The 23,905-nt window shown below is 49.2% G+C and overlaps 2 protein-coding genes across 5 annotated transcripts in view; one reads left to right on the top strand and one right to left on the bottom strand.

Annotated features, from left to right (window-relative positions):
- The first annotated feature begins 361 nt into the window (after positions 1-361).
- Positions 362-23,111, top strand: ATP1B1 (ATPase Na+/K+ transporting subunit beta 1). The gene is made up of 6 exons (XM_081026160.1): positions 362-882; positions 5,158-5,286; positions 16,061-16,216; positions 17,846-18,030; positions 20,684-20,764; positions 21,680-23,111. Exons 1-6 carry the CDS (start codon positions 786-788, stop codon positions 21,941-21,943), a joined length of 912 nt encoding a protein of 303 aa, XP_080882286.1. The 5' UTR covers positions 362-785; the 3' UTR covers positions 21,944-23,111.
- Positions 22,927-23,905, bottom strand: part of NME7 (NME/NM23 family member 7) — a 118,677-nt gene continuing 117,698 nt past the window's right edge. For all 4 annotated transcript variants that reach the window (XM_081026154.1, XM_081026158.1, XM_081026152.1 and 1 more), the window contains one exon: positions 22,927-23,208. In XM_081026154.1, the coding sequence (XP_080882280.1) occupies positions 23,176-23,208 (33 nt within the window). In that variant the 3' untranslated portion in view covers positions 22,927-23,175. The remainder of the gene's footprint in view (positions 23,209-23,905) is intronic.

The raw sequence follows: 23,905 nt of genomic DNA, 5'->3' as shown, positions 1-23,905 counted from the left end.
CTAGGAGGGGTGGGCCTGCGGCGGAGGGCGGCCGAGAGCGCGCGGGAGGGGCTGGAGCGGGGCCGTGGGGCCGGGGTCCCCGGGCGTCTGCGGGGCGCCCCACTGCGGAGGGGGCGGTTGGCGCCCAGCCCGGGGCCAGGAGGCCGCGCGCCGCCGCCAGCGCGCTCCCGGCCGTCCCCGCCACCCCTCTCCGCGCCCCCGCTCGCCAGCCGCCGCCGCGCTCCTTTGTGCCGGCCCCGCGCCCGCCCCCTCGGGCCCGAGGCCCCGCCCCTCCGCGCCGGCGATTGGCCGGCGCCGCCGCGAGTGGGCGGAGCCCCGTGCCGCCGCCGCGCGGTATATAGTAAAGGTAGAGCGTGCGCCCGCCGCCAGTTGCCCGGCTCCCGGCCGTTGCTCGCGTGCTGGGCCCGCGGTCCGTGTGTCCGCCCTTCCCGCTCCCTTCCTCCCGCTCCCGCCCGGCTCGGCAGAGGTCACGGGACGCGGGGACCCGGCCTGCGTGCCCTGTGGCAGCGGACACCCCGAACCCCAGGGCCGGAGGAGCGCGCGGCGGGCCGGGGGCAGCCGGGGAGCGGCCGCGCGCCCCCCAGTAGGTGCGGGGCTCGGAGCCGCCCATCGTGCGCGTCCCTCCCTCCGCCCCCGCCTCCCCGCCTCCCCGCCTCCCGCTCCCACGCCGCGCGTCGGGCACTCGGAGCGCCGCAGCGGCAGCGGCGGGAGCAGCGCGCGCCGTCAGGTCGGGACGCCCAGCGGCAGCCGGAGGGGACCGAGGGGGCAGCTGCTGACCCGCCACCATGGCCCGCGGCAAAGCCAAGGAGGAGGGCGGCTGGAAGAAATTCATCTGGAACTCGGAGAAGAAGGAGTTTCTGGGCAGGACCGGGGGCAGCTGGTGTAAGTACGGGGCCCGCGCCCCCGCTGTCCCCCCGCCACCCCCAGTCCCGGTCCCCAGCGCCGGGTCCCTCCCGGGCGGCGCGTCCCCGGCGCAGGCTGTGCGGGTGGCGTGGCCCGGCGCCGGCGGGGCTGTCACCCGGTGCGGCGTCCCCGGCACGGGCACGGGTGGGGGCCGGAGCGCGCCAGGCAGCGGCTCCCGTGTGTGGCGGCGCTCTCGGGAACGGGCAGCCTATCCAGGCATCACCTGAGGCACTGATGTGTCTCTCCCGACGGTCATGTCCCCAAGCCCTCTAAAGAAATAAATAAAATAACGAGATTTGAGGCCGTGGGAGAGCCTTGGAGGGTAATCGGACTGCTGCCGGCAAGGCTGAGTGTTGTAGCACCTTCTAGTCTAAATACGGACCTCAGAGGCCTGGTGCGGGGGACCCCATCCACAAAACAGGGTTTCATGGCCATGTCCACAGCCCCCTCCCCACCCCTGGAGTCATCACAGCCCCGAAATGTCCTCCCCTGGAGTCATCACAGCCCCGAAATGGCCCAGGAAGCGCCATGCCAGGACTCGGTTTCTGAGCCATAGCCCCCAAACCATGGCAGAGTCTGTTTGCAGTGTCTTCATGGAGAGATGCAGAATCCGTAGTTTGGGTTAGTTACTGTGAAGGGTTCATCCAAGAAGTAAATGACACAAACGCAGAAGCAAGTGATCGTATAAAATTTGGGGGCACCCTGTTGCGTGGCTGGAGGAACGTTTCTCTTTTTTTCCGATTGAAAATTAGGTACCTGACTTGTTTCTACTCCCTACACCGGGAGCCGTGACATTTTTTTTTTTAAAGGTCATTTTGAAGGGCAGAGTTGTAGGCAAATCTATGAGTCGTGACTGCAGAGAGAGGGAGGGAACTCCCCCCTCCTGCATCACTGCCCCCTCCTCCTTCTCTAATATCATCACCATCATTGACACCACCTGCACCACCAGTGCAGCCACTAAAGGGAGCCCTGGAGAGAGACTGATGCAGGCTCCCGATTGGGAGGATCTGTGGGCATCAGCAGAATGAGTCAGGGAAATAGGGCTTGGCTGACATTTTGAAATGGAAGAAGTCGGAATATGTGATTTTTGTAAAGAAAAAAAATCCAGCCAGTAGTGTGGGCCTCTCTCTATTAAAGTAAAGGGTTAATAATGCATCACCCTTCAAGGTTAGTCAAGGTGAAACCTCCTTCCAAGGTACGACTGGGAAGCATAGGTATCCCTGAGCCACGGTACATATCTAGGTCTCTAAAGGGATGGCTTTTAGCTTGTATTTTATGCTTTATTGGGGGGAGACTGTTCTTCGGTGGGATTACCGCCATGGTTTCTCATGTGTAAGGACAGCTCCCTGTGTTTCCTTAAGGTGGAAGGGGAAATCTGAAGAACTCAGGGTGTGTGTAGGGTGAACTGCACAGGCTCCCAGCCAGGGCTATCTCCTAGCAACTCCTGGTAACTTGAGTGAGGCCTGGGGTGGGGGTGGGGGTGCACTGCGGAATGGGCCCCCTTCTCCCAGATGCACTGGAGCTCCCTGCCCTGGTGGTCTGACCCCAGCTTTGTCATGGGCCCAAGGCTGCACTGACTCCAGGCGTATTGCGAAATTTGCCCTCTAGTGTTCCCCCCCTCATAAAGTATAGTTCTTTCCTCATTCCAACCCCAGAATAATATTTGCTTTAGAGGGTAAGGCAGTATAGAACTACTTGTCCTTTAAGCCGACATTTAATGGGGCTGCACTTCTGAGAGAGATAGAAAGAGATAATTTTTGTATCTTCGTTCCACATCCGGCAAAATGGTTTATGAATGCAGAAACCAGGACGGGTGAGCCCATCTCATCTTCTCTTCCATTTTCCAAGGGGCAGGTTCTGGGCTACAAATCCAGTTTTTGTTTTGCACTAATACGTCCACTCCTTTCTCGCATGTAAGAAAGGACAGAGCCTGTTGTAGGTAGAGAAGGTGGCAGTGGCTGCCGCCTCTGATGGAGAAAATGCCGTCTTTCCAGCGCTGGGCCCAACACAGATGCCCTTGGGACTGGGGCAGGTTGCCCTTGGCTCAGTTTTGCTTTGGGTAGATTTTCACCAAGATGGACTGCAGGAGCCTTGCCTGGCACCTGCTGGAGAAATCATGGCATGCAAGTCACCTGTGCTTTCTGCCTCTTAGGTTAAAGGTATTGGTAGGTATTATGTCTACTGCTGGGCCCAGCTGCCTGTTTTTTTCTTCTGCCTGTGATCCTTTCGAAGGGTGATCTGCCCCCCACCATTGGAAAACCTCTATATTACTTGCATTTTTTAAAAGGAAGAAAACCTGCTTCAAAGGAAAACATGCCTCTAAAGATTCCCCTCGGTGCCACCGAGCCAGCTTTGTCCAGCTTTTCCTTTTGAGCAGCCGCTGGTGGGTCGGTGAGCCCGCAGCACACTCCCCACCAGATGTGCATGCTCCCCTCTAACCAAGTGACCTCACCTCAGTCACAGCAGATTTTGCTCAGTAATCCCATCGGAAAGCAGAAGGGAGAAATTCCTCACTTCTCTTAGGGTCTAGCATCGGGCAGAATGGACAGACCGTAGTTTCTTACATGTAATTAGTGTGCCTGGCGAAGGACTTGTTTTTCCATTGCTGTGTTTGCGTGTTAACTTGTAGCCTCCATTCTGTACCTTTGTATGTTGTTGGCATTAGGTGTCTGGAGTCCAATGAAGGTGCATAAAATGTTCTGGTTGTTGTTGGAAGAGCCGAATGTGGTTCAGCTCAGAGCACCGAGGCGAGGTGGGGGGCACCACCACAAAAGGTTCCCAAGTTCTCTCTCGGATCCTGTTCTACCAACTCCTGCACCTCTTAGGAGCTTTCACTGGAAAATTTTTCCAGATCTCTTGACGTCACAGCCTTGCCACTTGCCTGCTGCTGCTGCCTGGAAACCTAAGGAACAAACGCAGCGTTTAACCCTTCTCCTGCTGGGAGGCAGGAACTGAGCTGGGCAGCTGGGGGCCTGGGTTATACAGTCTTCGCCTTTTTCCTTGTTCTTTTTTTTTTATTTCCTGAGAGAGGAGAAGAAGGATTATAATTAGCATTTTGGTGTGGTTTATGTGTGTTGTTTGTTTTAACAACGCTATAGCATGATTTCCCCGAACTGTTCTTTTTTTTTTTAATTTTATTTTATTATTTTTTTGCGGATAGGAAAATTGGACTTCTAAATGTATGGAGACCTGGCGGTGCCCACAGAGGTGTACCCATTCTCTCCCTCCCTCCCTCCCTACACGTCTTTTCAGTAACACTCGTTCTATAGCTTTTCCCCAAGAACCCCACCATCTAACGCATGACATCTGGCTGTTTTTAGAAGTAACCTCGGCCCCTTTTGTGTACTCATGTTTCAGACTGGATGATCGCACGGTTCACTTCTTCCCACTTTGCATTCACATTGAGTTGTGTCACTGGCACAGGCTGCCCGGCGATGCCTGGCACAGCCTGTTACTATGTGGCTAATCGGGGAGATAATACTCGTCAAGCAGTAACTGATAGCCTCATTCCAGTCCCTGGGCTTCTTGAGTTTTTGGTGTGTTTTTGCTTTTGCAGCAATCTCAGCCTCCACTATCCCGGGGAAAAGAAAATGCAGCTCATCGAGCCCATCCATCATTGTTCTGGATCCAGTGAGAAGATGAAATAAAAATATGCTTTCCGTTTTTACTAGAGCATTTCCTTTCTTTCTTGTTTGGTGCACCTGACAGGAAAGACGGCTTAGTCAATAGCACAGATCAAAGGGACAGTGAGAGTGACAAACAGGAGAACCGCCCTGGCTGCTCAGGCACAGCATTTGTGCCTTTGCAGATGCAGCAGAGCCTGGGCTGTCGGATGGAAATGGCAAGGGATAAGCACGCAAAGAAAACAAGTCTCTAAGGGACTATATTGTCATCTCTGAAATGCATTGCATAAGCACACAAACACCGCCCTAGGTTTCATTGGTGCTCTTCAGGAAAAGTTTAATGTAGGGAATGGAATGACTTCCTGTGAAGAATCTGGGTTCTGCCTGATCATTTCTGCCGGCCGTAACCACCCCCCAGCAGGCACACACACTGCCGTGGGGGGCTGCCCTTCCCCATCTTCACCACACGGTCTGGGGGTGAGGGGCACCGTTTGGATCAATGCCGGGAGAGGAAGCTCTGAAGACCAGGGCGGAGGGAGGCCGGGAGGAAGTCCATCTCTGGGAATACGAGACTTGTGTCCAAGCATGTGACTGCATCACAGCCTTGTGTTTCTGTCTGTCCCCCTTACAGTTAAGATCCTTCTGTTTTACCTGATCTTTTATGGCTGCCTGGCTGGCATCTTCATTGGAACCATCCAAGTGTTACTGCTCACCATCGATGAATTCAGGCCCACCTATCAGGACCGAGTGGCCCCACCAGGTAAAATGAACGTGCATATGTTCAGTTCTCCCCGACAGAAAATGGGTCTGACTGTTTCAGTTGAGACGGGGATCTTCTGAAAGTTGTCATAAGGTGGGAGTAAACCATGTCTGCAAAGGAAACGAGAAAAGGCTCTCTTGTGGGGTCTCCGTTAGGTCCCCTATCTGCACTACAGGAAGAGTCCCGGGGCTCCAGACGTGTTACTGTCATGGCTCTGCCATGAGGGTGAAGAGCCCTGGTCCCCGACCCAGCCTGCCACTCATCAGCCATGCCATTCCAGTGGTGGCTTCCGTCCCCTCATCCCTAATGCCTGTGGTGGGATTGCTCTAGGGCAGGGGTGTCCAAACTGCAGCCCGCGGGCCAACTGTGGCCCACAATCCATTTTTAATTGGCCCACAGCAAATTCCAATATATATTTAGTTTACTTAAATATTTTTAGTTTACTTAAATAAACCAGGTGAGGCAATGCGTACTTTACCTCGAGTGAGTGGCTAAGCTGTTTGTGTATTTTACCGCATATGGCCCTTGGTGAAAAATGTTGAAAAAAGTTTGGACACCCCTGCTCTAGGGTCTTTCCAGGGCTCACGCACGTTTTTCACGTTCTTGAGGAGACTGTGACTCAGATAAATCCTTTTAAAAATCGCTTTGGCACCTGCTTTTAAAGATGCACTGATTTTTATAGGGAGAGGAGCCAGGACTCCAGGGGTCCATTCTCCCCCGTTACTGACTTTCAGTTTGACCTGGAACGAAAGCACTCTCTCTTTTCAATTCTCAATGTTTATACCTGTTGGTTTAATAAGGGAGGGTCTCATTTACTGGCTTCCTGGACCCACTTGCCAGTTGAACTGTCTCCTTTAGCTCTGACAACTTGGGTTAACAAGGGTTATAGAAAATGCAGAATGCCCCAACAGGGCCCTGCTGTCGTCTGGGTGCCGTTGGTGTGGAGTGACCTGCAGCTGTGCGTGTCCATACCTGTCACTAAACCCCAGCAAGGGCCACTGCCGTCATGCCTGACGTTGGCAGGGAGCACAGGGCAGCAGAACAACAACAAATGGGATTGTACTGTCTGGTTCTTAAAAGTCACTGTCGGGAGGCCCTGGGGGAGAGGAAATGTTGCATAACGTCCGGGTTCTGTCCTTAGAAGTGACCTTGAGGCTGCCTGGTGGGGGGGGAGTGTTCGGCAATGACGTGTCCCCTCTCTACTTTCCCTGGGCAATGGTTTAGTGACAGCTGTATTTAGGTGACGATCTTGAGGCTGTCTTCATGGCACTGAGCAGCCTGGTCATGTGTGGCCGCCCGTCGCTGACCTGTCGTTTCCACATCCTTGGGTGTGGGAAAGACTGGGAAGTCGATGTTCAGAATGTGGAGGTGGCCAACATTGCCTTTTAACCCCAAGTCACATCGTCCTCTACTGGAAGGAAAAAATCCTAAATATTTCCCCATAAATTTAGATTTAGGGGACTTTGAAAGTGGAACAAGAAAACATGTAAATATGTAAAATGACTGAAACCTGCTTAATAATAACCCCCAGTTTCCAGCAACTATTTCCCCAAAAGAGGTGAGTCCACGGAAAGTGTGAGGTGAGGATGCTGGCGTGCGCAGACACATGGGATCTTAAGGAAACGTGTTGTGCCCTGGGTTTGGGGACAGTAAGGCACGGCGCGTCTTTTTAGTCCTCTTCTGTGACAGTGTTTACAGTAGCAGTAGTAGTCATTTAAATTTGTACAGACCTTTTATTTTATTTTCCACGTAACAACTATTCTTTAATCATGGTGCTATTTTATAATTCTTATACTCGAGGCTCCAGGTGACCACAAAGGCAAGCGTTTTCTGTACTTTCCCAGAGTTAAAAAATGGTCCTTGGCTATATAAACTTAGGGGGAATTGGCCTTTGATAAAAAGAAAAATTTCCTTCGTATCCTTTGCAGGAAGGGAAATTTCACTTTCAAAGGAAATAGGCAGCGTGCTGTACCTTTTAAGTAGGGACTTACAGATGACCTTGCCTGTGAAATCTGGCCGAGGGGCTCAGCCCTTCCAACGCTTCCTCCCCACCTCCCTCCCCTTTCTTCCAGCCCCTTCCTAAAAGACACGCTCTCGCTCTCGGTACCTATATTTAGCATCCTCGCAGCAGCTGGACTGACCTGACAGACGGTCGTTTGTCCAGAGGAATGCTGGTGGCTCATCTTGGAAATATGCACCCCCGTCCCTTGGTCTGAGTCACAGTGTTCCGGCTTCCCCATCCTGTCGCCTGGGTTCCTTGTCATTTCTGTCTCTCCTGTTCCTCATCCCCTCACCCCTCCCCTGGCCAGGAACGTCTAGGCCAAGCCCTAGTTTCCCATCACCTTTCCAGGGGGTATGACGTTCATTTGCACAGGACAGTGGCCTTGCAGCAGGCCTCGGCGTGTTTCAGAGCAAACCGTAAGAATTTGTGTCTTGGGTAGGCAGTAACTATTCCTTCAGGCTGCAGACTGAACGAATGTGGAGAAAACCCTGGCGACTTTGGTTTCAGCTTAATACCTCTAAGCCTCTGTATGGCAGGTAGGGAGGGAAGACTGTATGTGTAAGTCAGATGAACCTAGTGAGTGCGAAAGACGTGGCACATCATTTAAAAATGGGAACTAGTGCTATTATTAACTGCGTCTGGGGCCCGCCTGGGTTTTGACTGCTCCGCATAGCACATGGAGCCCTGTCATTAGACGTGTGAAGGTCGCCGAGTGGAGCAGTTGTACAGAGCGTTGGGTCTGCCTGCCTCTGACATTGGACAAGCTGATAGGCCAGGCGGGAAAACCTCCGAGAAAAGACTGAATTGCAAAAGGAAAGTGTAATTTAAGAAAGAAATGAGTACCATGGACCATGTCTTGGCCTGAGCAGTGGGGGCCACTGGTGCTTCTGCGGCTCCTTACAAATCCGTGATGCTGTGGGGTTCGGGAACTGGTCTGCCCACTCCGCCACGGGGTCACGGGGGGGGGGGTACGCGGCTGGGGCCTCCGCTGACATAGTAGGTTGACACATATTCAATTGCTACTTGTGTGGGTCAAAAACGGTTGCTCATTGGCAATTTCACGTGGCCTCACCTAAGTCTGAAAGCAGCCGGGAGCTCCTGAGCCGTGGCACGCGCGTTCACACGAAAGTGGCCCTGAGGGGGGGCGGGGACAGTGGGCTGGGCAGTCCCCTCCATGACGCCTCTGCTTCACGTCACCAAGCCTCTGTTTTCTCACCTGTAACCTGACAGTGATGCCCTGTGAGGCTCAAAGGCGGTGAATACATGTGAGCTGAGGAGGACTGCATGGCGCGCCCGCCGGCCGTAAGGAAAGGGTAGCTTTTCACAGCCCTCTGCGCCCCCAGAAGCCGCGGGCTGCCTGCGCCTTAGAAACGGAGTTCCGTATTTCCAGCTTTGAGATAGCAGAGATGCTTTGTCCACTTAGACATTTTCACGAAGTACTAGAATCTCTGCTTTCTGGGACAAGTGTTTGGGAGAAGTTGGATTAGAAAACGTTTTAAAGTTTTTTTAAGTACATTTAGGTGACGCTGTATTTGTTCTGTAATCTTTAAAATGTCCACGCTCAGTTGGGTGAACCCCTGCCAAGCCATTCTCCCGGGCAGACCCTCTTAGGAGAGAGTCCTCATGGATGGGGGTCAGCAGCCTCTTCTCCCCGCGTGACTGCCGTGGGGTCTGGCGAGGCTGGGGGCGCGTCCTGTCCCCAGTTTGACCCTGGGCTCCCTGCTGCCTGGCCAGTGCTGTAATGGAAAAGTCGCCCCTTCCAGTCGTGTGCGTCCGCTGTCCCCCAAGCTCATGCAGCGACAGCGGAATGAAATCAAGGTCACGGAGCGAGCCTCAGTCGCTGGGTCTGGGGGACGTCCCAGCCGCCTTGCTTTCTGCTAAGCAGGTATGAATGTGTGCTCTTGCCCTTCCTTTAAGGTTGTGGCGGCTTCTGTTTTGCCTCCAAGTGTGGATGGCTCGGGGGCTGGAGGGATTCATTGTAAAAGGGTCGATGGTAACCAGCGTGGAGTGGAGGTGGCTGAAACGGGCAGACCACGCGGGCGCCTCTGGAGGCCTCGATTTCATCTTGTCAAGGGGAACCTCTTGACTTAAAGTCCACTGGGCTCCAACGCATTATAATTCACACCGCAGTGTGAGGAAGCAGAATTCTTGAGACATCACTGTATCCATCTCAGAACAGGCTGTTTTGTTTTGTTTTGTTTTACCCTCAAACTGCATCACCCTCGTAGGACTTCCTTTCACTTACATTTCAAAGGGGGAATGGGAAATGTTTGGCTTCCGTATCTCTGGAGGAATTGTTTTTTTCAAAGTGCCAATGCAGTGTTTTTCTGCCGTTTCTGATTGGGCTGCACTGATGGGTAATCTGTGAGCTGACGCAAGCATAGGGTGCCTCCCAGGGCCCTGTCCCCCCACGCCCCCCGGTGGGTCCTGCAGCCTCCTCCCAGCTCGCACTGGGGCAGTTAGGATTTGTAGGAGCTGCTGCTGAGACTCAGTGTAAGGGGTTGAGGTGGGCAGACCCCAGTGCTTGTTCTTCAGTGTCCCCAGCCTCAGTGGCTCGACAGGTCACTTACCCCTGTAGCCGTTTCATCATTCCTAAAGATAAGGGTACAACCAGTAAGTCAGCTCGGGGACACAGGGAGCCTAGTGGTTAAAATGTTGGAGCCACAGAAAAATGGCTCTTACTCTGTGGGGCCTTTTAGATGAGTGAGTGAGCAGAGCAGAGCGGCCCGAGAAACAGGACCAGGTGACCAATCCCATGGTGGGTGGGGGTGGTGGGGATAAAAATGCTGAATCTGGGAAGCTCCACTTGGCCCTGTGGGCCTTTCTGCTGTGCTCCCCCACGGAAGGGCTCCCTGCTGGGGATGGCAGTGGAAAGCACCCTGGCCTCAGGGCCGCCATTTCCACGGAGCTGAAGTGTGATGGGGTTGGGCTGGCTGACGGCTGGTGAGTCAGTGCTCCCGACCCAGTTATCTCAGCACCGGGGGCCCATCTGACGCAGACCAGTGGGGAGCTGGGAGGCAAAGGGGAGCGGGGAAGTGTTATCTGGTGGCTTCCAACCAGAAGAGCATGCTTTTCCCCACATACGCGCCATGAATACTATCAAATGTACTGTCTTATTGCAGGATGGGGGTCACTCAGCAAATGTAATGTTTCATATCTAGCGAGTCACATATACTGCATGTGTCCCTCAGTGTGGCCTGGAACAGACAAGCATCGTTCATGTAAAATGCTAGCCTTGGCCTCTTGGTTTGTATTTCCCCATTATAGAAGCCGTCCCTTTGATTGGGAACAAGCACAATCACGAGCTGTGCAAAATAGCAAAGTGGGGCCCCTGGGAAGTTACATGTGCTTTTCAAGATAAATCCTCGGAACGAAATAATTCTCTGCTCCCCAGAAAATGAATGTGCAACTACAGGAAAAGGCCTGATGAGAACGGTGGTTCTGGCCTTCCACCAGAGTGTGTGGTGGTAGCTTAGACCTGAGAGACGCTTTCCTCCACCGAGGGTGGTTGAACACTGCATGGTTTGTAGAGAAAGGCCAACAATGCGTCCTTCAAGGACTTCTCAGGGGGAGGGTGTAGCTGGGGGCCTCCCTGGAGCTGGGGCACTGACGCTGCCTGATCCTGCCTCACTGTCAAAGTTGAGCCTAAGGTGGAAAGTGAGGCAGAGGCTACCGGTTTCCAGAAAGCACAGAGCTACCTTTTTTCCCTTTGTCCTTCCCTCTGTTTTGTTAGGTAAATTGATACTAGCCCTGCACAGGCAAAATAAAAATGAAAACCGAACCTGTAAATGTCTCCGTGGCATTGGAAGGGAGGGTGTGTGTGTATGAGTACGTGTGTACCTCGACGTGTACATACGTAGGTATGGCTGTACACATAACCTCAAACCCCCGTTTGTGATTTTTTTTTACTGGAAATTGTCAACTTGAATGCACAGGAGACTCATGACATGCATCTGTTGTACGCATGGCTGCATTTCTAAGTGTTTCTTTGCCTCTTGTGCCCTCGGTGGATATGGCTACCGTGCTGGAGCTTTCTATGGAAAACGAGGCTGATTTGGAGTACAGTTGACCCTTGAACAACACGTGGGTTAAGGGCGCTGACCCCCCACTAACTTTTGACTCCCCCCAAAGTTTACTAATAGCCCACTGTAACTGGAAGCCTTACTGATAACATAAATAGTCGATTAACACATATTTTCTGTTATGTATTGTATTGTTAGTCTCAGATAAAGAAAAAAATGTTAAGAAAATTACAAGGAAGAGATAATTGATACATATATTTTATGTATTCATAACATACCTGACTTTTTGTTAATTTTTTTTTATGTTTCTAGGCTATGTGGTTCATTTGTGCATTGTTTCAAATTGTTACAAATCTCCCCGCAAATTTTCCAATCTATTGAAAAAAAGGCGCATATAAGTGTTGTCCAAGGGCCAGCCGTATTTGGTCAGTAATTAATCAGATGTATTAAATGACGGGTACAGGCATCTGGGCTTTGGGATTCATTTGAGTGACTTCCAAGGTTAAAATAGCTGCATTCTCATTTAAGTATTTCGAACTCACATGTAGACTGAGAAATTACAAACTTGCTACATTATAACCCTAATTGGAAACAAAATACTTCTTTCTTAATGAAAAGCCTCTTTCTTTTCTCCATTCCCTTCCTCTTGGCCTTCCTTCTATGGATTCCTCCTCTTGCTGTGAACACCCACTAAAGCCAAAGATTTGAGTTTTTTTCCTGGTTTCTCAAGAGATGGGGACCAAGGAAAAGGCAAGTGTGACTGAAAAGCAAGTGAGAAGCCAAAGGTTTCCAAATCTTAACATAAAGTTGACATAGGCATTAAAAATATTAAGATTTCCGTATCCAAATTATTTCAATCCTTTTAGGGCGCTTTATTAAATAATCATCAATATGCAATTTAAGGCAAACTGTCCTATCAGGGCAAAACCGCATAGAACTCTCATGGTTAATGTCAGCTCAAGTTCAGGAGACTGGAGAGGCAAGAGGTTAGACCTGTTTCCTGGAATATAATTTGAAACCACTAGCCAGTGATTGGGTGCCGCCGTCTCTGGCCTCGGGGAGTTCTGAGTGCAGACCAGGCTCATGCTTGTCCAGTTGTAAGTAGCACCTTGCGGAGTGGGCAGTGCAGTGCCGGGCAAGCTGCAGGTCTCCGACCTAGTGTGGCAGCAGGGAGAAGCCTGGTCGGCAAGGGTTTGCCTGCCGCCCCTGGAGAGGGCCGCCCTTGAGGAATGTGTGTGTGGACTTAGACTCTTCACGGAGTGGCCAAACCTGGTTCCAGCCCTTTTCTTTCTCTTCTTCCTGTTAGTCTGCTAACGTTAAGTAAATAATTGAAAGGACTTGCACGTCAGGTCAAGGGTCCTTCATCTGCCTCTCCTAAGTATTTAATTGCTTTAGAGAAATTACTTCTGAGAAGAGGAAAGAGTTTCCTGAGGGCTTGGAGAAGATGTCATCAGAGAACTCTTCCTAATGAAGGTGGTGCAGAACAGGCAGGCCGGGCATTGATGGATGGATGGTCCCAGGAAGGAAGAGAACACTCAGGCCAGTGGCGTCTGGACAAAGAGGAGAGAAGATGCAGAGGTTGTGGGTGACAGAGTGAGACTTGCCAGAAATGAGAGGGAGGAGAGCAGGGCATACAGAGGCGGTGGCCACACGGGATCTGGGTATGTGTGTGTGTAGGGGAGGGTTTAGACAGGGGGGCTGATCGAACAGTTTATGCTCCTTTTCTGGAAACGTTCGGATCAGAAGTTGGCTTTCCTAAGAGGATGGTCTTTGAGGCTTATGGTTCACTCCTCATAAGACCCCCTCGGAGACTCGGAGGGAAACTTGAACCTACAGAAGAGTAGACGTGGCCGCGCTTCCAGGGGTTGGTACTGCGTTCCTGGCTTGCCTCGTATACTGAGGGTATTTCTGGAAAGGACCAAGCAGAGACTTTGGCCCAAGGTGTAGTCCAGCCACGCACCTCACAGGATTGTAAGACCTGGTGCTCTGCTGTCCATTTCACCTCTCGCTTTCTTGGTTGCACTGGTTTCTGGTGCTTCTCTGTACGGGACAGAATCAAGATTCTGGAAGCATCTTCCGTCTGCATTTCTCTCACGTGGTGTCAGCCAGGCTTGGCTGGGCTTAGGTCGTGAGCCACGCTTCCTGAGGGATTTGGGCCCTTGGGTAGAACTGGTGTGATTCCATTCCTTGGTTTTCACTATTCCTTCTTTGCCTTTTCTAGAGAGGCACAAGACCAACTGTGTCTCTTTTGGGCCATTGGTAACGATAAGTATCTATTATTTGCATACCTCATGTCTTAGATGATTACCAGTAGTGGCACTTGCTAATGGAATGGCCGGTGTCAGCCTCTGGCTAAGCATGGACTGACCACAGGTCGACGCTTCTGAGGAATGCGTCATCGTCAACATGCCTTTGTTAGCAAGGGGCCCAGAGCTCATGCTTTGGGGTCTCACACGTATCACCTGGTCTCTTAGTGGCGCTGGCATCGTGGCGGAATGAAAAGCGCTCTGCTCATGTCCCTTTGGTCGGCTGGCTAGGTCTTCCCCACCGTCCCCCTTCCTAAAGGTTCGGTGGGACCCACCCTTGGGGTCTGACAGTTGCTCTCCTCTTCTTCACCCTTCCGTCCGCCCCTCCACACCCCCCAGTCTCCTACCTTCTCTTTCCCAAGCTTGCGGACACTGATCAAGTCTGTGCACACAGATCTTCTCTGTTTCTGCCCCACCCCCACCCCCACACAAAAGTCCTGAAAGAGGTTTCGGCAAACCTCTTCCCTGGCAAGTTCAAAGGCATCTGTTTGGAGTCCTCTGGACACGTGCAACTGGCTGTCCCAGTGAACCCTCGTGGGACTGTCCCTTGAGGCTGCATTCTCTCCCGACTCCAGGAGTGTTCTAGGAGCACAGCCCATCCTGCCGTCTGCTACCCTCTGGCTCTGGGCCTGCCTCTGCCTTTCCCCAGGCCCAGGCAGGGCACCTAACTCACATGTCGTGTTACCACCCTCCCTAGCAGGCCTTCCCCAGTCGGTGCGGTAGGGGCCTGTTGACCTCCCTGCCTCAAGCATGCGATTCCAGGGGAAGCTTCTCCTGTTTCCCTTTATTTTTGCAGGTAGCTATCATTTTTATTATAGTGCCTCTTTGAACCAGAAATGATCACCATGTCAGTTTTTCTAACTTAATGTAGAAAATGATGGTTCGGAATATATTGAAATTCCTGTAGTCATACAATTTTACATGGTTTGGGAGTATTTAAAAAATACGTGTTAATTGTAGCACTCTGTTTATTATTTTTAACCGAGACTTTTTTTATGAGCAAATTCTAACTTCCCCCTTGACCCCTTCCATCCCTGTGGGTCGCTCTTGCCCTCGGATTCCTGAGGTTCTACAGCATTCTTTTCTGAGAGGATTCTTAACATCCGCCCTAGTTTGTCTCGGGCAACCCCTCTGCCTGACCCCGGACCTGCTCCTTCTCCATCCTCCATTCCTCGGAATGAGGGGCCCATCCTGCCCCCTAAGCCAGGCCCCTCATGATTCCACCACTTTTGAAGTTCACAGCCATCCTCAGCCACTAGAAAAACTAGCAGCCAGTTGGCCCAGCCTCACTGATGGCCGTTCTTGAACTCCCCAAATGGGGCTGCTGAGTGATTACTCTGGACCAGGGGTCTCTCCCACTGTAAGTACGTCATTGTCTTCATATCTTTGGGGGTGCTCTGACGGACTGTGACAATGTGCCACCGTCTGTGCTCAGCACACAGAGGGCAGGCCTGAGAGTGAGGGTGAGAAGGAGGTGGCCAGATTAGCAACTAAAAACACAGAATGTCCAATGACATTTGAACTTCAGATAAGCCGCACATAATTGTTTATAAGGGTGTCCCATGGGATATTTGTAGTCCTGTGTAATACGTGTCCCATGTAGTATGTAGGACATGCTTAAAAAAGTTATTTGTGGTTTATCTGAAACGCACATTTCTCCAGACATCTTGTGTTTTATCTGGCAGTTCCTAGAGTAAATTCCATTGTGGTTGACTCTCCACCTCGCCCCTGGGTAGGGCAGTGTACCGTTGCTCAAACATCTACCTAAGAAGGGTTGTGATGGCAGTCTTCCTGAAATTAAAGCATCTAAAAAACTGGTTGAAGACTGGAAACCCAAGGTTCACTTAGTTTGAATTTTATCCTGGCCGGCGCAGGACTCACTCAGAAGAACCATTTACTTTGGGTACTTGACACGTACCCCTGAATCCTCCAGTTTGGGTGAAAAGATCCAAAGACAGGTCTCAGTTGAGTAGTGTCGAGGGTCGTGGCAGTTTGGAACGGCATGGGTTCACTGACAGAAGGATTTATGCAGCCCGCGAGCTGACAGTGAATGTTTTCTGAGTGCGCGTGAGGGAGTCCTGGAGACGACAGGCTCTGCAGTGCGGTGTAGGTGGGCTGGAATTCTGGTTCTGCCACTTGCTCTGTGACCTCGGGCCAGGTACTCAACCTTTCTGTGCAAGAAGGGTTTTCACTCATAAAATGGAGACCACGTCACTTATGAAATGTTGCTGGGAAAATTAAATGATACATGGTATTAAGACACAGTCGTGGGTACTTCATCTAAATGCCAGAGAAGTGATTGCACAAGAGACCCAAGGATTTAAGCCATTCTTTTTAGCCTAAGATCAGCAAAGGGTGCTTTCTACATGGAGAGTCTGCTGTGGAATTATCTTGGTTGACTTCCCATCAGTGAGTCCCTGTTTTCCTAACTCTCCCTGGTCTAGGATTAACACAGATTCCTCAGATCCAGAAGACAGAGATTTCCTTCCGTCCTAATGACCCCAAGAGCTATGAAGCGTATGTGCTGAACATTATCAGGTTCCTGGAGAAGTACAAAGACTCGGCCCAGAAAGACGAAATGATTTTTGAAGACTGCGGCAGTAAGTGACTCATTTTGGAGGTCTGTGGTTGGTTAATGCTGATTTCCTGTTTCCTATTTGTTATTTAATCTTTGAACAATTCTCCTGAAATAACTAAAGATTTAACTCTGGCCATATCTAGAGACCCCCTCCTTTTTCCCCCCTTAACTCAGGAAGACTTTTCATGGTTTTGGCTTGCCTGCAGGGGAAGAAACAAGGTCGCCCCAAATGTTATTCTCTACATTTGAAAGATGTCTCACGTTAAAAAAACTTCTCTCACCAGACTAGCCCTTTGGTGGGATGATGTGTAACCATGCTGCCATTGACCTTGGGATTTATGTCAGGGTATGTTTCGTAGACCCTGCTCTGCGATGGGTAATTAACTAGGTCTTAGGTAGCTGAGCATTTGGATAAGGAAATGACTGAAATGGTACAGAATGTTTCACGAAGCCGTTGGCGTGGCTGTCGTACGTCACCCTGCCTGCTGCCTGGAGTGTGAATGTCCCAGCCATGCTGTCGTACCTCCCATGGCAGCGTACCCCTCTGAGTGTCCCTTGAGTGGTAGCAGTCCTTCTCATTTAATTCAAGCATGTCCCAACCCCAGAACTTTATGTGGCAGACTGTTGCTTAGTCGTAATGTGGGGTGAATGGCCATTTTAAGTCGTTTTGAAAAGATTTACTAATTTAAAAGAAACATTTTCACTAAGTAGAATTTAAGGGTTTTCATCTTACTTTGCAGTAATTAATTAGTTAAAAGGCCCACAAGAGAGATAATTAGTGTGAATCACTTCACAGGAGATGGACTGAGTTAAGGCACTTCACCATTTGAAGGGAAAATAGATAATTTGTGAACTTAAAAAAATACATAAATTATAATTTGCATCAGTTTCCTGCAGGCTGCTTTGTATTAACTTTGAATTCTATATATTTTTTTTATTCTTTCTCTGGTTTTGTCATGAGAAATAATCAGAAATGCTACAATAAAATTTCTCAGTTGAACAAATGCTTATAAGAACGCACAGCTTTAAAAGGCAAAAACTCAAATCCAAAAGAAATTTTAAAAAAACAAAACCAAAAAAAAAAATAAACCACCATGAGAGGTGGTTCAAAAGGAAAAAAACCCAATTCTTTCCTTCTTTGCTGTTTAACCTGCTAATTAGGGGCACAGCTCCAGGAAACTCGGACCAAAAAGCTCCCAGTTCTGAAAATTATTGACAGTCTTTTTCATTTGTGTTCTAATTATAATGCCCCTTGTTGAGCTGAGCCGTTGTTGACCCGTGTAACTGATGCCTGTCAGGAAAAGGGATCCAGTTTCCTCTCAGCCTTCCAAACAGCTGAGTCATCCATTATTTAAGGAAGAGAAATATTGCCAGAGACCAAACGTTATGTGCAAATTAATTACCGAGCGCTACGAAGCTTAGGTGTGGGGCTCTGTACCTGCGATTGCTTTTGGTAAAACACCTTTCTAACGGTAGTGAAGAAGCGAGAGCTGGTTGGCCAGAAGCCATGCTGAATTCTGACAATGCCTTACATGCAGAAAGGAGCTTAGAATTCGTGGTTGTGACAAGGGACAAAGACCGCTCCTTTCTCAATGGTGCTCTGGGAATTGGGAGTGTTAGTACAGTGTAAACACGGTGTTTGCATTTTCAGGTGTACCCAGTGATTTCAAGGACCGAGGACCCTATGAGAGTGGCCCAGGCGAGCGAAAAGTCTGCAGGTTCAAGCTTGAATGGCTGGGAAACTGCTCTGGAATAAATGATGAACAGTTTGGCTACAAAGACGGCAAACCCTGTGTCATTATAAAGCTCAACCGAGTTCTGGGCTTCAAACCTAAGGCAAGGAACGTTTTCAGTCCTACAGTTTACTTAGTTTTGGCTTTTTACAAGATTTTTATTAAAATATAGCTACCATACAATATTAGATTAGTTTCAGGTATACACATAGTTACTCAACATTTACTATACCTGAATTGTAGAATTTAGGTGAGCCACTCACATTTTGGATGAAGCACTCAGGGGGCGTGAGAAGAGACTAAGTAAAAGGAAGTTCTAAAGTGTATCATGATGATGGTGCAGTCCAGTCAGTGGAGTGACGTTAAGACTTCTGTGCCCACCTTGAAATCCTTGTAGTCTGTCACTCAACTCTTTCGAGACATTCTGAGCGGCAGAGCCCAATTCTGAAGTGAGCCTGTGACCCAGCTCTCAGTACTGCTTGCTACTCAGTATCCCGAGAACAGTGTTTATAATGCGAAGGCTTTAAAGTAAAAACAGGAAAAGATAGTTTTAAATTGAAAAGCTACCTGCATGTACAGTCCTGCTCGGGTTTGGGTACCCTGGGAGCCAGAGTGTTTCAAAAAATTATCTGAGTGAAGATTTCATTGCCAAACCAGAAGGTGAATGCTCTCTGGGTTGAACTCTGAGAGCCGTACTCTTGGCTCGTGGCGTTGTTGCACCTTACCATGGTGAACATTATTGGAGATCATGGAAAGATGGCCATTTGCCCTCGCTCCCCATTTGTTGGTCAGATAATAGGGATTCTTTAAAAGAAGAAAACATTCATCAGGGGTGTCTCTGCTTTTAGGAAAGTAGTCATTTCATTCTCTCCTCGAGATCATGAGTAAATAGTGCTGTCCTTTCCCCGTCAGCCTGGATTCTTCTAGCAGGTTCCCCCAACTGCCCGTGTGGGCACTGCTGTGACAAGTGTAGTTTTCGTTCCGGTAGGAACTGACTGCAGTATATACTGAGTTAGACGAGCAAAACTCACTTCATTTCTAGAATTTGGCTCTTTTGTTCATTAATTTTTCTATGATAGCCTATTTGTTTCCACAATGCTTGTTACCCATGAGTAATAGTTTCAAAAGAAAATCTGTGTGCGGATGAAATGCTGTATTATTAATAACTTAAGGAGAACGTTACCAGTCCTTTCCCGCCACCAGCAGAGACATGGGGACGTGGGGACATGGACAGGTGTGGCTTGGCTGGCTGGCTTGATGGATCTCCAACCGAAATGAATGTGCCTCTGAAAAGAATGTTAATCTTCTTTCCACGTAGACTAGTTTCTAATGGATGGAAACTTAAGCCCGTTATGTCCCACTCAGGGCTGCTGTTCGTACTGCCAGGGAGCTCTTCACCGAGACCCATCAGCCGTTTAGCGGTGAAAGGCACTGATGGGTGCGGTGTGGCCGAAGGAAGACTCCCCCTCACCAGTGCTCTGGAGCCCTCACTTTCCGTAATTCCTCTGCACAGATGTGCGATGCTTGTATCCCACAGAGGCAGCCCGTCAAGTCTCTTCTCGCATCTAGACAGACTCTGTTAGGTGATGGGTTCGGTATTCTCTTTTCAGTCTTTTCTTTTTTTATTTGGTCTCCTCTTGCTTGTCCCCTTGCTACTTTCTAGTTCATCACCCCACCCCAAATCCCCAGCTATTTTTGTTGAGATTATTTTTGTCAGCAATCCCAGTACCCCAGCATCTTACCTAAGGTGCCTGTTTCCTCATCCTCTGAGGATGGAGTCTGGCAACTTCTTTATCAATAAGCATTTCTCTTCATATTTTTAAAGCTGCGTCGATTGCTGGCAGCAAGTTCCAAGAGAGTCAGGTCTAGATAAGCATTTTCTGGTATTCCAAAACAGAGAGCGGCATCCCAAATAGGAGAGCTCCGACTGGTCAGGGGATTGTGCCTTTTGTCTGACTTTGGGTGGCCTGTCGGTGGGTGACATCTCACATCAGGACAGGCGGGCGTGCTGTGCCGCTGTGAGCCCGTGGTCGTCTCGTGCTCATTCAGGATGTTCCTCATACACTTTCTGTGGTGGATTGGAGCCTGGGATATGGGAAGGATGGCTCTGGATATGTCCCTCTGTGGCTGTTTTCAAAGTGTCCTCTGGGTCCCTTCAAGGGCATGCATGACCCCTTCCTCTAGGGCAATGCCACCTTTTTCTGTTTACATATGGGACTTGCCCAACAGAATTGGAAATGCTCCCTAAATGGCAGTGACTACATTGGAATGGGGGTGGGGTGGAGATGGAGGAAAGCCTGCGTGAAGAAGGCACGCTAGCGGGGAACGGAACGGGGGACGGCATTACTGGTTCATGGCTTGGGAGGAAAGCCCAAGTTTTATAAGAACAGAAATGCCAAACAACTTTTCCATCTAATTATAATCGTAGCAAACGGGGAACATACTTCTGGTTGGCCCTTATTTCCCAGTGCCCTGGAGCAGAGCGTACAATGGGTGCCCATTAGAAGCTCCATTCCGTACTGGGCTGCCTCACAGCTTACTGGGAGTGCTCACAAAACCTGGGCACTTCTTATTTCCACAAAATCCCAACGTGGCCTTTCCTAAATCAGGCATTCTGCTATCTGTAACTGTTTTGTTGTTTCGGTTGACTTATCGTGACCAATGTGTACTTGCTGGGGCTAGAGACTAGTTTGAGCTTTCAGAAATTAAAAATACATATTTACAGACTTACTGACCTATGTGGGTTTTATTTGTAGCCTCCCAAGAATGAGTCCATGGAGGCTCTCGCCATGACGAAGTACAGCCCCTACGTCCTGCCTGTTCAGTGTACCGGCAAGGTAAGGAGGCTGAGCGGGGCCGAGGGCGAGGCCGGTGGATGGCACAGGCGGAGTCTTAGTAGGGGACCAAGCATTGCTTCCAGGATTTAGTCTCAGTCACCGGAGCTATCGCTCTGCTGAGGAAAGCGGCTTAGAGGAACAGAAACATGTAACAGGAAGCCGTATGTCAGTTTCTCCACTGAAACAAGAAGCTGAAATACCTGAACTCAGTAAATTGGAGGATCGCTTTACAGAACTGAGAGGTGAATGAGCCCCCCACAAGCACTTCTCTGGCCGAGATGGTGCGTTAAAAATTTGAGGCCAACCTTTTTTTTTTTACACTGACAATTTCACATGAAAAAAAATTTGTGTTTGGTTTTTCATTAAAAAATTATGAAAGATTAAGGGTAACAATCAGCGCAAGTTCCTTTTAGCTCTAAAAATAGGTACCTGATGGATTGTTTAGAGGGAGGGCAGAATGAGGAAAGGGATCCGTCCCCAAACAGTCCCATGTCATGCTGCCACCAAGAAAGGAAATGGACCCAAAAACATGACAGGCAAACAATTACACTTTTGGAGATAATAGCTCTAGAAATACCATCCACTGGGCCAGCACCGAAGACTTTCAGTGTTGGCCTGTTTCTAGGAGGTTGTGTTGGCTCCGAGAAGTTCTCGGCGTGACCTTTGTCTCGGTGTCCACTTGTACACTGAGAATAGCCTCTTTCTAGGACCATGTCTCAAGGCTCCTTTTCGAGACTGGGGACACGTCGTTTCCCCGTGTCAGATGCCATCCCAGTGTCCCCCAGCGCTTACCACCCACGTTCCTCTTGCTTGGAGGAGGATGGCATCCCTCTAGCGATAGTTCTCAGGCTGCTTAGGGGCTGAATCTGCTTTGCACGCGAGCCTTTCAACCCTCGTTTCCTGTCTGTTTTTTAGCGAGATGAAGATAAGGACAAAGTTGGAACCGTGGAGTACTTCGGGATGGGCGGCTACGCCGGGTTTCCCCTGCAGTACTACCCCTACTATGGCAAGCTCCTGCAGCCTAAGTACCTGCAGCCCCTGCTGGCCATCCAGTTCACCAATGTCACCGTGGACACAGAGATCCGCGTTGAGTGCAAGGCGTACGGTGAGAACATTGGGTACAGTGAGAAAGACCGCTTTCAGGGACGCTTTGATGTGAAAATTGAAGTTAAGAGCTGATCACAAGCAGAGACCTTTCCCACTAGCCATTTAAAAAGTTTAAAAAAAAAAAGATACAGAAACCTACTAGTCTTGAACAAACTGTCATACGTATGGGACCTACACTTAATCTATATGCTTTACACTAGCTTTCTGCATTTAATAGGTTAGAATGTAAATTTAAAGTGTAGCAATAGCAACAAAGTATTTATTCTACTGTAAATGACAAAAGAAAACTACAAATTGAGCCTTGGGACGTGCCCATTTTTACTGTAAATTATGATTCCATAACTGACTTGTAGTAAGCAGTGTTTCTGCCCCTGAGTATTGCTGTGTATTTTATTTAGTGTACAGTATTCTAGGTGCACACTCTGGTCATTTTTTCAAGCCATGTTTTATCATATCTGTTTTCTACTTTCTGTGAGCAAAGTTTGCTGTCCAAGGTGTAAATATGCAATGGGAATAAAACTGGCATGGTACTTTGTTTTTTTTGTTGTTGTTGTTGGGTGGGGGGGGTTGGCTCTTTCAAAGACAATGACCCATCAATGAGTATTTTCAACACACTCCATAGTCTTTTGCCTGTGGTGTTAGGTCTTTTTTTCCCCCCTGGGGCTGGTGGGGGTGGGGGTGGGGTGGGTTGTCACGGGGAACTACCCTTTCAATTTTAAGTGACACTACAGAGAAACCCAGCTGTGATGGGTAGTGTCATGCTTTGTAGTGAATGCCATCTTGCCATCTCTTACCTTGTCCTCCAGTATGTTCTGAAGCTGTGTGGGAGACCTGGATCTCCCATCACTTTGGCCAGTGATCAGGCTAGTTGATTTGCTTTGTACATTTTCTTTTACTTTCCTTTTCTCTGGAGGCATCACTTGCTGGTGCTGTGTCTTCATGAATGTTTTAACCATTTTCATGGTGGAAGAATTTTATATTTATGCAGTTGTACAATTTTATTTTTTTTCTGCAAGAAAAAAGTGTAATGTATGAAATAAACCAAAGTCACTTGTTTGAAAAATAAATCTTTATTTTGGACTTTATAAAAAGCAACGCAGTACCCCATAGACTGGTGTTCAATGTTGTCTGCAGTGCAAACCCATGTCCTAACATATGTAATAATTACCAGGATTCAGTGCTCTTGTCGACCTTGTATTCAGTCAGGTGAAAACAATGGACAATAAAAGAATGAACATTCCTCATGTGCATGAGTCACTCTTGTCTAAATGTCCCAGTCTGGGACTTCTTTACTTTCTCCGCTGCTAATTATCCAAGATCTTGAAGAAATACTGAACCTGAAAGACAAACACGATTTCATCATAGTTTAGACGAAAGTTCGGCCGTTTGCCCGTCACAGAGGCCACGAGCTGCGGCAGGACTCTGGCCACCAAGCACAGACCCCCTTCCAGAGACGGGAGGTCAAGGGGACAGAGACTCCACCAATGATGAAGTTTTAAAGGTCAGAAACATGTTGCTACTCAGTGCAGAGAACACAAAATAGTGGTTCCTGCGAGTGCTGCACTAGATATGTCTGCTTAGAAAAAAAAAGCGAGGTTAGATTTGAGGTTCCATAAATTAAAAAGGTGGTTCATACCTTGCTTTTTGGTTCATGGTTTGGCCTAAGTCCTTATTTAGACATATTTAAAAATTAGCTTCAGTGAGAAAGACGACAAAAAAGAGCTTTTGAAAAGCATTTTCCAGGTAACACTGAAGACTTAGTATCACTTAACCAACATGGGAAATGCCCAAACGAAAATCATGGCCTCATATTTCTGAAAAATGGAAACCTTTTGTGTAGCCTGTGCAGCCATAGCTTAAGCAAATCCTTCCTGCCTCAGGCCAGTCCTGAGAAATCCCTTCGGTGTGAAGCTGAAAGACCTCTTCAGTATGGAAAATACTGTCCATGGCAGACAGTACTGTTAAAATGTCCTCACTCACTAAAGTAGTGCATGGAGAGATAGACCAGAAATAACAGTAACAATATCAATCCAC

This window comes from Rhinolophus hipposideros, assembly GCF_964194185.1.
Source record: "Rhinolophus hipposideros genome assembly, chromosome: 19".
Lineage (NCBI taxonomy): Eukaryota > Metazoa > Chordata > Mammalia > Chiroptera > Rhinolophidae > Rhinolophus > Rhinolophus hipposideros.
The sequence above is the reverse complement of the archived record's forward strand: the minus strand, read 5'-3'. Positions and strand labels throughout refer to the sequence as shown.